The 14507-nt window shown below is 40.0% G+C and overlaps 1 protein-coding gene across 2 annotated transcripts in view; it reads left to right on the forward strand.

Annotated features, from left to right (window-relative positions):
- The window catches only part of MYPN (myopalladin), a 73607-nt gene that overhangs the window by 26080 nt on the left and 33020 nt on the right, over nt 1-14507 (forward strand). For both annotated transcript variants that reach the window (XM_032423702.1, XM_032423703.1), the window contains exons 6-9: nt 6363-6504; nt 8780-8803; nt 11485-11601; nt 11976-12348. In XM_032423702.1, coding sequence (XP_032279593.1) covers nt 6363-6504; nt 8780-8803; nt 11485-11601; nt 11976-12348 — 656 coding nt within the window. The remainder of the gene's footprint in view (nt 1-6362; nt 6505-8779; nt 8804-11484; nt 11602-11975; nt 12349-14507) is intronic.

Genomic DNA, 14507 nt, shown 5'->3' on the forward strand with positions numbered 1-14507 from the left:
AAATGGCATATTTGCCAGAGAGTATGAACCCTGAGGGAAGAGCTTAAGGCACAACTTCCACGGAAACATAAGTTTTAGGAAAGTTCCATCATTTAGGCTCATCTAAGATGGTTTTCCAAAATCAAGCAGAGCCTAGAGTGAGACACGTTTATCCATATCCATATCAGTTGGGCAGACATTCTTATGTGAAGCAAGATGCCTCTCGATTTATCAGGTTTGTTCCTTGTAATCTGCTTTTGGAATTTCAGCCTTGCTATTTTCAAAGACTTGAGGTAGGAAAACAACATATTTGTGACTTGGAGAATACAAGATTTTGATGAAGAGTTATAAGTGGACCTTTGTATAGGGGTGTGTGTGTGTGCACGTGCACGTGTGTAATATGGCCAATAGAGCTACCTCTAATTGTCTCTTTTTTCACTACTAAGTCACCTAGTCTTAAAACAGAGTTTAAGTGCCACAGAATCAGGACATTTTTTAAAAAGATTTTATTTATTTATTTGAGAGAGAGCAAGAAAGAGAGCATGAATGGGGGGAGGGGTAAGGGGAGAAAGAGATGCAGACTCCCCGCCAAGCAGGGAGCCCAACGCGGGCCCAATCCCAGGACCCTGAGATCATGACCCAAGCCGAAGGCAGACGCTTAACCGACTGAGCCACCCAGGCACCCCGAATCAGGACATTTTAATTTTTCATGCCCTTTTGTCACACCCTAGAGACAGTGCTGACTCTTCAAAAGCAACTAAACCACAGAATAATTTATACCCAGTCCTAGCTGAAGTGTCCTCTCTCCTCTTCCTCACCGCCACCTGCCCAGCCAGACACCAGACAGGCGTCCTTGCCTCCTGCTCACTTTCAAATCTTCCCAGGTGTTCTCTCTTCCCTGCATCTGAATCCCCTAGTGGATACCTTTGGTACAACAGTTAGCACACTAATAAAGCTGTTTGCTTTTCTGTCTCTGCCAAGCACCTTGAAGGCTATCTCTAATATCTAGATAGAAGTCTACGAGGGAAACAATAGGTCCAAAACTGTTTTTATTATTCCAATAAATCCAATAGTACTTTAGCACTTATTCTTTACATTTAATTTTCACGGACTGGTTCAAAGAACAGGGTTAGCTGCTTTTGTGTGCTGACTGATACCTCCTTACAATTAGATACTCTAATGGGCAGATTCATATTTGCCTTGACAAATAAAAGTGGGAAAATGATTTAATCACTAGCTACATCCTGGTCAACGCTTTGTAACTTGAAAATGTCATAGATCCAAATGTATTTAGTACATTAGCTTTGCCTAGCCTACCTTAAACATGCTCGGAATACTTAGAGTAGCCTACAATTGGGCAAAATCATCTAACAGAAAGCCTATTTTACAGTAAAGTGTTGAATATCTCATAGAATTTGTTGAATACTGTACTGAAAGGGAAAAACAGAAAGATCGGATGGGTACAGAGTGGTCGTCAGGGTATTGGTTGTTTGCCTTCGTGACGGCGTGGATGACGGGAAGCTGTGACTCACTGCTCCCGTCTATCATCACAAGAGAGGATCATACCGAGGATCGCTAGGCCAGGAAGAGATCAAAACTTCAAAATTTGAAATACAGTTTCTACTGAATGTGTATCACTTGGGCGCCATCATAAAGTAGAAAAATCGTAAGTTGAACCATCCTAAGTCAGGGACTTAGATAAATCTCCAAAAACATTAGGTCCGTGGTGGGGAAACAGTCCTTAGTACAAAGACCCAAACTCTGAACAGGCTTTCTCAGCCCTCAGGATATGTGCTTTTGCCTCCATAAATGGGCTCAGGATTGTTCAGACATAGGGCACAGGGATGGGATAGGCTGTGGCTCACATTCCAGAAAGACTTATCAGCAACGGTGTGCTTGTATTAGTTACCACCAGTGAGGGCAGAACTGAGGTCATAGTCATGGCCAGTGGCAGAAAATTTCTGAGTCAGGGCCCACTGATGATGGTAATCACATGGCATGAGCCATGATAACTGATCATATGCATATGTTTGTTTGGGTTATTCCTGCTTTATTTACTTCTTTAGGGACTCCTGGCATTCCAACCCCTGTGATCATTTTCTATACTGCCCAGCAAAGCATTTCTTTGCCAGTAATGGCAAGAAGCCATTTTTCTAAAGCAAAAATTAGACAGCAGAGTTTTATTTAACTCCTTGTGCCTCCTTTGGTGATAGGGAAGTACTAACATTATCTTCTTTTTAAAGGTTAGAATGAAAAGGAGGGTTGCCCAGCAAAACAGTGGTAGCTAGAGAGAAGAGCTACCATATCTAGTTCACTGCTCTACTTCTAGGTAACACCTATATTTTAAAGTATTTTATGGAGATAGACTATCCTCCATCTTCTATACAGTATCAAAAGCACTTTCATTCTATTTATGGGGGAGAAAATAGCGCTCACACTTCTTGAGTGCGAAGGGAGGTGGATGATCAAATTAGGTTAGAATCTTACTGCTATGGGTGCTCCCAGTCCAGCAGCAGCTGCCCTGGCCGGCTTTCAAGGCTGCAGCAGCCCTGGCTCCACCTGCTTCAGCAGTAATTTGAAGAGTGCAAGGGGGCAGGGGAAGTGAGAATTTGAAGAGCACCTCATTACATAACAGCAGAAGCAGGAAAACCCTAAATAACTGGGCCAGTGGCTGGATCCAGATTTCTAAAGCTTACATGGGCCCCTCTTCCCAGCCCAACAATGCCAGAAACTTTTCTGGCTCAACTGTTGCTCTGGGCACCTGTGCCCACCAAGGGGTAAAAAGGTCCTCCGTCAAACAGTTCTTTATCCATAAAGAACTCCTTTGATCCAACTCCAGCCTAAAGCACTGTACACATTCACTTGCAGCCGCTCTCTCCCAAGGTGCACAAACATCAACTGGATTAAAAAAGGAATAAAACAGGGTACCTGGGGGGCTCAGTCAGTTAGGCGTCTGCTTTCGGCTCAGGTCATGATCCCAGGGTCCTGGGATCAAGTCCCACATCAGGCTCCCTGCTCTGCGGGGAGCCTGCTTCTCCCTCTCCCTCTGCTGCTCCCCATGCTTGCACTCGCTCTCTCTCTGTCAAGTAAATAAATAAAATCTTAAAAAAAAAAAAGGAATAAAATGACAGTATGAACCTTAAAGCTGACATCTTTTAACCAATAAGGGAGCTGTCCTTTCTCAAGGTTATCCCTGTGTTATATTTGTGGGTATAAATCTGAGCACAAACTATGTCCTTTCAACTCACATTTAAAGCCCCTGGCACAGTGCTTGACATAAGGCAGGCACATAGTAATATTTATTCTGTGGTGAATAAGTTCCCTTTCAGCTAAATAAAGAATTATTGTTTTCATTGCTTTGTGGCTTCAGAGTATCTTCAGGAGGAATAGAGAAAAAAAATCCCATATCAAATGGCTATGGAAGAAATGCTTCTCGAGGCTCTATGCTGTCAAGTCACCCTTCAAAGAATGTCTTCCAAGATTATCAGTATGGTGATGACACACAAGACTTTGTTCTTTGGATACTCTTTACCTCAGGAGGTTGTAGACCCTCAGCTTAGTAACTTTAGTCCAAATCCATAATTCCTAGTTAAGACTAATTAAATCTTTGTTAGTTGGGGAATATTTCATTTATCTTATTCATTTTCAGTGAAGTCAAGATGATTATGATCAGGTCCGTAGACACTGTGCCATTAATAACAGCCTAAGACCTACTCCTCTGTTGAATATGGCACCATCGGCACTATGTTCAAATGGTGCGATTGGTTTGGACCCTGGTGTGAGTCAATTCCTTCTCATGAGACTTTTGTAGAAAAGCACTTTTCAGCAATAACAACTATCATCATCCTTCCAACTATGACTTTCAACAACTTCTTTTGAGTGGCTTGTAAGATGACTCTCGGCACCTCTCTTACTGAGTATTGATGATGTGTCAACTGGAATGAGGTTGCATCTCATATCACAGACATTTAGCAGGCATATTACATACACTGTAGTATCTGACATACCTTGGCTGGACTCTCAAATAGAACGCAGGTCTTGACCTTCAATGTCAAGTGAATAATTACAACCAATTAAAGTTGGTCTCAACTCTGAGCAACATATTCTCTCAAGGATATCCTTTGGCAAGCAGGGCTTCGGTCTAACCTCTACAGATTGAGAATTGGCTCATGTGTCTGAACTGCAAGCCGTGTCAGAACATATAGATTGACCTCATTCTTCTCACATCCCCTTAAAAAGGATGCCATATTTAATTTATTCAATCCCTTCTGCCACCACTTTTTTTTTCGTGGTCTGTTTTTCTAATTTGTTTGCCTCAAGGAATGAAACTCTATCTTGTATGAATCCCAGGGAGATGTCTGACTGCCATTAAAATTTTCACTAGGCCTCAAAGCTGCCATGTTACACAGAATTTGATCAGATGTCAGGGTGGAGGGCATATCCACCAACTTGCCAGGAGCACCCGAGACTCCTTGATGTTCCCTGCTTACTAAGAACATTCCTTTCTTGTCACTAGAAGTTGTAGTTTGGGGTAGATAAAGAATAAGAAGGTGTTTTGGGGTATTTTTTTGTTATTGTTGTTGTTTATCAAATAGTTCCTTATTAATTCAGAGACCCCTCTGTACAAATCTCATCTTGAATTACTTCAGCAAACAAATTTGGGAGTGGAAAAAAAACAAAACACTAATGTTGAATTACAGTGCCCCCTGGCTTTCCAATATCAACTTACATACCTCTGAGGTAAAAGTCATCTACTATGTATAGCTCAAGCTGTGTGGTTATCCCCACCCCTATATTCCTTAGACAAATGTCGTAAATATGATGGGGCCATGCCATGCACAAATTATCATAAATTGTTCATAAAATAGGTATAAATAATCACAGGATATTTATAAGAGTGAATGACAAAAGCAAAAAATTAACTAAATACCGGCTTTTCCTTTCTCTGATGCAGGAGCCAATATTTCCTTAATACAGATCCCCAAATAGTAATAATAGAAAGCCTTGCAGCATTAGTTACTAATAGAGCTTGTGGAGGAAGTTAATCATAATCTTTCCATGTTTATAATGTTTCGTCCAACATTAAAAACAATAATATGAAAAAAAAATAATATGCCCACACACATGCCAAAGAAGAATTTCATAATCAAATGAAGTACCAGGGGCACCCAGGTGGCTCAGTCGGTTGCATTGGACTCTTGGTTTAGGCTCAGGTCATGATCTCAGGGTCCTGGTTTCAAGCCCTGTCTCGGGCTCCATGCTCAGCTTGGAGTCTGCTTGAGAAATTCTCTCTCTCCCTCTATTGCCCCTCTCTCCTCCCCCTACTTGTACTCTTTCTCTCCCTCTCTCTCAAATCAAATGAAGTACCAACTACACAAAAGAATGTGTGATTTTAAGCTCACAAATCATGAGTGAAAGACTGGCTGTGAATGGAGACTGTGAGTGCCATTCTCTAGTAGAATCTATTATAGAATATATTATATGATACAGTTCAAAGTGGTTTTATAGGGGCATCTGGGTGGCTCAGTTGGTTAAACTTCTGACTCTTGATCTCATCTCAGATCTTGATCTCAGGGTCGTGAGTTCAAGCCCCACGTTGGGCTCTGCACTGGGCGTGGAGCCTACTTTTAACAAACAAACAAAAAAAACAAAGTGGTTTTGTAAACCTTTTATCATGGATGTGTGGAAGAGCATTTAATGATGCCTTCACAAAATTACAACATATTTTACCATGATATCAGACTCCATTTGTGACTATGATTTTTATAGAGATTGTCATTGTTTATATCCCTCACCAGATCATTGAAGTTATACTATAAAGAACACATAAGGAAAACAGGAAAACAAAACAAAAGTCAATTTCCAGGACTACAGTATGTAAACAAGACAAAGCCAGGAAAATGGAGTCAGTTACTTGAGCCACAGAGATGTTCCACCTCATGAATAGTGACATTCTTGTGTGAAAAATACATTACTCCCATGTTGACTACACCTAATAGATACTCCTGCAGATTTCTTAAATTGTTATTATTTCTGGAAACCAAACTCCACTTGGGCATTTAAGAACAGAAGTACTTTACCAAAAGTCAGCATTTTTCCAAACCCTCCAAATGTGTCACCTAGTATTTAATAAAGTTGTCTGGCACTGCAACAGAGAGGAAAAGGAAGAGGATAGTGAGGGAAAAGCTTTATATGGGCTCAGATGATTCTATCTCCAAAAACAGACTCAATGAATATCCACAGAACTGAAACTGCTGGAGATCTAGAAGATTTGGAGAAAATCCAGATATGAAGGCAATAGTATCTTTTTCTAAAATTCAGCACTGTAACTAGATTCCAAAAATGTGTACTTTTTGGCTCTAACAATATTCTTCTCATTACAGATGTTACAAAATTTATCAGCCTCTGAAGGTCAGCTGGTTGTCTTTGAATGCAGAGTAAAAGGAGCTCCATCTCCTAAAGTTGAGTGGTATAGAGAAGGGACCTTGATAGAAGATTCTCCAGATTTTAGAATTTTACAGAAAAGTAAGTTGATACTTTAAAGTATTTTTCTGATAATTAATTTTTATAAATGTATGGTATTCATTTATTTCTATAACTTTTTAACAACTAATTTAAAAAATAAAAGAAAAATTACTTGTAATCATAATCCTCCAAAATAAATCCTAGTAATATTGTCTTGTCTATTCTCCAAAAATTTCTCCATGCATATGTTTTTCAAAAATAAAAATAGGGGCGCCTGGGTGGCTCAGTCATTAAGCGTCTGCCTTCGGCTCAGGTTGTGATCCCAGGGTCCTGGGATCGAGTCCCGCATCAGGCTCCCTGCTTAGTGGGAAGCCTGCTTCTCCCTCTCCCACTCTCCCTGCTTGTGTTCCCTCTCTCGCTGTGTCTCTGTCAAATAAATAAAATCTTAAAAATAAATAAATAAATAAAAATAAAATAAATCATATGCTTTTTTGTAAATTGATTTTTTCACTCAACATATCATGAACATCTTTTCCTGTTAATGAATATACTTTTATCTATAGAATAAAGAGTATTAGGGCTGCCTGGCTGGCTCAGTCAGTAGAGTATGACTCTTGAACTTGGGGTTGTGGTTTGAAGTTCCACATTGAGTGTAGAGATTACTTAAAAATAAAATCTTAAAAAAAAAAAAGAATAAAGAGTACGGAAATTGCTATTATAAATTCACCCATTTTCAGGCTTTCAATATATATTGCCAACATGCCTAACCCAAAAGATTGAACTAAATTGAGGATAATCACATAATTGATCATCCAATCTGAGACACTTTGGGAGTGAAAGAGACTGCTATTAATAATTACACAGAGATCCCAGGAATAAAACAGGTCTATCCCAAATGAACTGGGACACGTGTTGTCCTAGCTATATTCTACTACAACCAACAATATATGGGAATGCCATTTGTCTCATACCTTCACTAATAACGGGTATTAAACATTTTTTAAATTTTCACTAATTTTATAGGTCCAAAATGAGAACACTAGTTTTAATCTGTACTTCACTAAGTAAATGTGGGGTGGAACGTCTTTCATGTTTATTGGGTCTTTGTATTTCTTTACTTTTAAAATTACCTGTTCATATCCTTTGCTCATTTTCATACTGAAGTTTTGTTCTTTTTTACTGTAAGAATTATTTATATATGCAAGTGGTCAATTCTCCTTTTTCTTATCATATACTGCTTTCACCTTGACCCATTTTAGTCATAAAATACATTATAATTTATTTCCTTTTTTGTTAATTTGTCTCTGCTTATCACTGATATATGAGTCAAACTGCTATCAGGTTTTGTTTTGTTTTTTTTAAGTTTTTTTATTATTTTATTTATTTTGACAGAGAGAGAGAGACAGCGAGAGAGGGAACACAAGCAGGGGGAGTGGGAGAGGGAGAAGCAGGCTTCCCACGGAGCAGGGAGTCCACTGCGGGCTCGATCCCAGGACCCTGGGATCATGACCTGAGCCGAAGGCAGACGCTTAACGACTGAGCTATCACGTTTTAACAGTAGCAGCAACAATAATATAATCTGAATACCATTTAAACTTGAGAAGAAAAACTTTAATAGTTCTATCAGTGTGGAAGGTTGTAACTAAGTTCCACACTCTTACTGAATGCCTGCAATTGAACACCTGTATTCTGTTTTCAGTACCATGCAGGCACTTTCAGGAATGTCAAAGAATTTTAAGATAAAGAACCTGCTCTCTTGTTATCTATCCTGAGGCTCTCTGGCTATGAAAACACTTGATAGTCAGAGAGTTCTTCCTCCATCTTGTATATGCAAATATCCTTTGGAGACAGAATGCTTTATTTTATCAGGCAGGTACAATGTAGTGTGAATAAATTAATCAGATCTGGAAACCATAGAGCAGGAGGTATAGTCTATGTTTTATTAGGATGTGAGAAGCCTAGCCAAGAATGAGCTCTCAGTCTTCACAAACCTTGTTTCAGGTACAGCTGAATGGGTACCAGTTAAAGCAAGTTGTTCCTGAATCCCTAACTCAGTCACTTTTCCTCACCTAAGGCTTTATGTGTCCCAAGTGGAATCCAGGTGTGTCCTGAGATATGGCAACATCTGCTTAGCAGCTCTCTTGCTGCCCTTCTGTGACAACTGTCTTGTCCCTGTCAAGGTCATTGGTGCTTTACTTCCACACTTACAGATTAACCTTATCAAATCACGCATGAGTATACAAGAGACTGAAATTCTATAGGAAGCTTCTGATGAAAATATGGCCTCTCGGTAAAAGAAATGCTTAGAATCTTTTCTTTTTTTTTTTTCTTTTAGAACCTCGATCCATGGCAGAACCAGGTAAGGATCATTTTAACTTTAATTTGTTAGCGTGTTAGCATGTTAGCATTAGTGATTTTACATACATATAAAATATATATACATAAATCAGTGAATTTATATATCTTATATAAATAATAAAACATATTGCTGTTACACTGGTGTCAAGAAAAATATGAAAAATATGGTTTTAGAAACAGGATTCCAACCCTCTCTAGCTATTACTGTAAGAGAAGGAAAGGAGGGGAGCACATGCAAATTTGGAATTTATATCCGATACTGAACATGAATGCAGTTAGTTCCTGGTTTTTAAGGGATGTTTCTTAGGAATATTTTCCCTCTGTTTTTTGGCCCCTACACATGACCTCCCAAAACTGGGCAGAGCAATTTTCATGATGCTAGATCAATTCCAATTCCACAGCTTATGTGTCTCAAAACTTATCCATCAGATTTTGAAATTTGCAGAATCAATAAAACATCCATGGTGTTGTTAGATTTGGATGGGAAGATACCAAGATGACATGGGAGTGATGATAGGTGAAGCTTTTACCTCTAGAAAATGCAAGTTACTCACAAACCACAGTGTAAACATCTGAAAAGTCTTCTCTGTGATCACCCTGGAAAATTAGATTGTATTTGTACCCCTGGGTAAGAATGATGGTTTGGGATTTCATTATTATAATTCTCTCTTCTGAAAACTGAATGGAAAGGCATTCCAGAAGTAGACATGGAACATCCATATGGCACAGCCCTACCCTAGGGCCTTGGGGATACATAAGTAAAGAACAGAACAGCCCTACTCTTGCATTGCTTGTAATGGAGTGGTATTTTTCCCCTTGAAAATCTTTCAGGTTTTGACACTTTTGTCCAGAGCAGACTTTTCCACCAGGCAATTTCATACACAAAATCATCTGAGTCACCCAAAAGGGGTCCCTTCCCGAAACAAGTGCTACCTTTCCCAGCTCTGAGATCTAAAATTTCATAGCCAGAGAGTTCTTCCTCCATCTAGTACATGCAAATACCCTTTGGAGGCAGAATACTTTATTTTATCAGGCAGGTACAGTGTAGTGTGAATAAATTAATCAGATCATTTTCTGAAAGTGGTTGTTGAAGGCTGAGAGTAGAAATGTTTGGGAAGAGGAATAGAGAGAGAGAAGGAAACATAGTCCAAGTGCTCAGAAAAAGTACAGAGAGGCACCAAAACCAAACTTTGCCTCTCCATCATTTAGGATTCTTGGCAGCAAGAAGACCTAACTAAAGGTGGCTTAAGCATTAAGAAAAATGTATTTTCTCACATAACAAGATGTCCTGAGAAATGTCTTGAGATTGGGTGATTTCGTGTCTCCAAGATCATCGGGGGCCAAGCCTTTTTCCCATTTCCCATTTCACTGTCTTCAGGCTTAGGCTTGTTTTACTTATCTACCCAAGACAGCTGCCACAGTTCTGAGTATTGCATGCAGACAACACTGCAGAGGCAAAATTAGGGAACACAACTCTCTTTTGTTCTCTTCAAAGAGCAAGGAAATCTTTCTCATGAACTCCCCAAAAGACTTTCCTTCCTTCCTTCCAAAAAAAAAAAAAGACTTTCCTTCCTATTTCATTGATTGGAATTGTGTAGTGCATGCCATGACTTAGCAAGAATAGAGCTTAGCATGACCAGTCATGGTTTGCCACCTGAGACTGGGAGAGGCCAAGTTGCCTTGAAGCACATGACCGCTCCAAGGAGGGTGGACAAAGCCGGAATTCTATTAGGAAGGAGGAAGGAGGAAGGAGGATGAAGAGCTATGGAGCAGGTACTCAATATCGTCTGCCGTGGCCTCCTGTCCAGTTTTCCTAGAGGCTGGCCAGCTAATTCAATTCAGTTATCATGAAACAGTGAGATGCCAAGTCCCTCCTAATACAACTATGTTTTTGTTAATTTTGTTTTTAGTGTCAGGTCCACTGAGTGATAACTGACAGTTTATGCTACTGCCCTATACTTCTCTTCACGTCAAGGAGTATCTAACTATAATAATTTTAAGCTATAATCACGTGGTTCAATCTGGGAATCGCTTTTGTAGTTATTCAAAGGGGGTTCATGCTGTGTATTGAAGTAATCCATAAGAATTACCATAACATTGCAAAGGAAAAGCTGCATTTCACTCTTCTTTTACCTGGAATTTCAAATTACTCTATCAGCTAATTACTACTAGCTCATCAAAATATTTCTTGCCCAGTTTTAAATTGTGGCCCTCATTTAAAATTACCTCAGTGCAAAAGTTCCCCACAGACATAATAAGAGACCTAGATTTTAAAATGTTTTATTAATCCTTTTATTTCACACAAATCTCCTTTTGCGTTAACTCCTAACTTGTTTTCGTGATTTGTAAGTTTACTGTTTCTCAGTTCTATTTTTGTCATCTGGAGTGATGACATAAAAACAGAAAATAATCTGGGAATTCACAATATATTAAGATATTATATTATCATAAGATCCTCTTGCCAGTAGTCTATGTGGAGTTTTTTGTTCTACATCCTTTGATTCATTGAGACTGCTCATCAGTCAATCCAATCAAATAATTGTTTGAACTGATTATTTTCAAACAATTAATAGAATCAACTTCTTATATTGACTTTTGTAGAATCATCATCTGATATCAGTAAATTTTATAATTCCATTTCCACAATTAAGTCAGCAACTGTTCTGTTTTATTGGTGTTTAGAGGAGATTTGTACTTTGGTCATTGCTGAGGTGTTTGCAGAAGACTCTGGATGCTTCACGTGTACTGCAAGCAACAAATACGGCACAGTGTCGAGCATTGCACAGCTCGATGTGAGAGGTAATGGCGCCTGGAAGGCCGAACAGTCTAGACTATGGAACAATATCCGATTTTCAATTTCTTTTAGCATTTATCACCACCACCACCACCCATTATCCTGCTGTTATCTCTGATATTCCCTAAGAAAACATCTCTTTGGTCTTCTATAAACTTCTAATATTCTTTCCAAAATGGTACTTAGATTTTTAGTTTAGTTTTTTTTCCTATATCTTCACCATTCTTTAATGCCCCAGATTGTGGTCACTGTTTTTGACAGGCATTCTCCCATTAACATGCTCATCTGGTTTGGATACACGCCCCAGCTCACAGTTACAATCCTACCTCCGTTTTATTGAGTAAGGCTGACAGCTCAGGTCCTGTTATTGTCCTTTCAGGAAATGAAGACCTCAGAAATAATGGGTCTCTTCACTCAGCCAATTCCACCACCAACCTGGCTGTTATTGAGCAACAACCATCCTCACCCAACCCAGAGCCCCCTTCTGTGGAACATCCCCCTAAACCCAAACTCGAAGGAGTTCTGGTGAACCACAATGAGCCCCGGTCCAGCTCAAGGATTGGGCTCCGTGTGCACTTCAACCTGCCTGAAGATGACAAAGGAAGTGAAGCATCTTCTGAGGGTGGCGTGGTGACCACCAACCAGACCAGGCCTGATTCTTTCCCGGAGAGATTCAACGGACAGGCAGCAAGAATCCCTGAGCCTTCTTCACCCATCAAAGAACCCCCTCCAGTTCTGGCCAAACCCAAACTGTAAGTAAAAATTAAAATGGATGACCAAGGATGCCTGTGAGCTTCTCTGAATCTGCCCTTAAAAATAATGGGGCTGAATGGGACAACTGCGTGGCTCAGTTGGTTAAGCGTCCAGGTCTTGATCTCAGAGTCATGAGTTCAAGCCCTGCAATGGGCTCCATGCTGGGTGTGGAGCCTACTTAAAAAAAAAAAAAAAAAATGGGGCTGAAAAGGAAATTACAGAATGGGAAGATACAATTTAAATGCTTTGCAAACCATAAATCCTTACATCAACATTAGTGTACTATCACTACTATCCTTACTGTTAAATATTCTACCTCTGAAAAATGTTACACCTAATGTTACCCCTAAACTAGCTGATAAAGATGTTTGTCTAACATTAGAGGCTCCAGCTGAAGCACTTCTACACTCTTCTTATAAAGCCTTTTCTTGCATCTAATAATCCTTATAGTCTATAATTTCATCCATATGTTTCCCATTTCTGCTTCAACTAAAGCTTTTGTAGTCTTTGTGGAAGAGATATTTAGTACTTTTTTGACTGTTCTTTGCTATGGCTAGATATGCTATAGTATCCACAGTAGGTTTCATATAATATAATGGAGATGAAAGAATGAGGAGTCATAATTTTCAGACTCATCTTGGGGCCTGATGTGGTGTCACCCTAACCCCCCAGAGAGCCTCCATCGGAGCCATGTTGCAATGTTTAATGTTCATCCATAACAAAGCAAACACAGAACATAATACTACTACTATGTTCTGTTTGATCCACATGTCAAAATTATAAAAATTACATTTATAATTACATAAACTTTTAAAGGTCAACATTAAAATCTGTAGTAACAGGGGGCACCTGGGTGGCTCAGTCGTTAAGCGTCTGCCTTCGGCTTAGGTCATGATCCCAGCGTCCTGGGATCGAGCCCCGCATCAGGCTCCCTGCTCCGCAGGAAGCCTGCTTCTCTCTCTCCCACTCCCCCTGCTTGTGTTTCCTCTCTCGTTATGTCTCTCCCTGTCAAATAAATAAATAAAATCTTTAAAAAAAATAAAAAATAAAAAAAATAAAATAAAATCTGTAGTAACAGTGATCCCATCATGTGTTTCTCAGTGCAGAACGCAAGATGTTCATTGGAAGGAGGGCATGTCATTTAGTTTTATATTCTTCTCACTACCACATAAGGCAAAATCCTGGGCATAAAATTAAATGTACAAAACATGCCTCTTGGAAAACCACGTCCAAAAATGTCTCCGTCCCCTGAAAGTTCTGCTGGTCACAGGAAATAGGAATCCGCTAAAGTAAAAAGAGGGAAGAGGTTACTGTAGGGAAATAGGCAGGAATGGGAACCCAAAGGCAGCCCGGTCCTGCCTAGAGAAGGATAACCCAAGCCTCTGTCCACCACTCGCTCTCTGTTTGGAGCACCTCCTTGTTTCTTCTTTGCATATCCTCTCCACTCTTCCCTCTCTGAAGACTCATCACCTCACACCAGGCCCATCATGGCATGTCCCATTCTACAATTTGTGTCAAGTTCCACTGTTAATTAAATCATTCATAGCAACTCAATTCCAAATCCCAGCTGGTCCAGCCTGGTCAGGTGCAGAGGATTTATGTTTGGAGGAAAGAAGAGTCAAATGGATCAAATCAACACTGTGAAGGGCAGTGGGGTGGGGGGTGGGGGGATTTCTCAGAAAAGGGAGTTTTGGGAACAGGTAATCCAAAACAATTTCCTTAGGAACTGCCTTCTTACAGAGCCTCCTCCTACCCAGGGACTCTTCAGGGGCGATCAGGTACGTCAGTTAGGATTCCATTTAGCTTCATGTTGCAGAAAGCCCAAATAAATGTGGGTTAAACACATGAGGGTTTTTCTCTTAAATAATGGAATTAGTTGGGCAGTCTGGGGCCATTAGACTGGCTCCATAGTCATTGACACCCCAGTCTCCTGTCTTTCTGCTCTGCCACCTTCAGCACTTGCTTCTTCTCCAGGTCTCCCCTCATGGTCCGGGATGGCTGATGGGGGTCTAGTCATCACGTCTGATTTCAAGCTGCAAGACGGGCAAATGGGTGGAAGGCCTGATGTCAGACTCCTTTTAAGGAGCCTTCTTAGGTCTTCCCCAAAATCTTGTGCTTGTATCTCATCAGCCAGAACTTAGTCACACAGTTTAGTAGC

This window comes from Phoca vitulina, unplaced genomic scaffold, assembly GCF_004348235.1.
Source record: "Phoca vitulina isolate PV1807 unplaced genomic scaffold, GSC_HSeal_1.0 scaffold29, whole genome shotgun sequence".
In the NCBI taxonomy this organism is placed as follows: domain Eukaryota; kingdom Metazoa; phylum Chordata; class Mammalia; order Carnivora; family Phocidae; genus Phoca; species Phoca vitulina.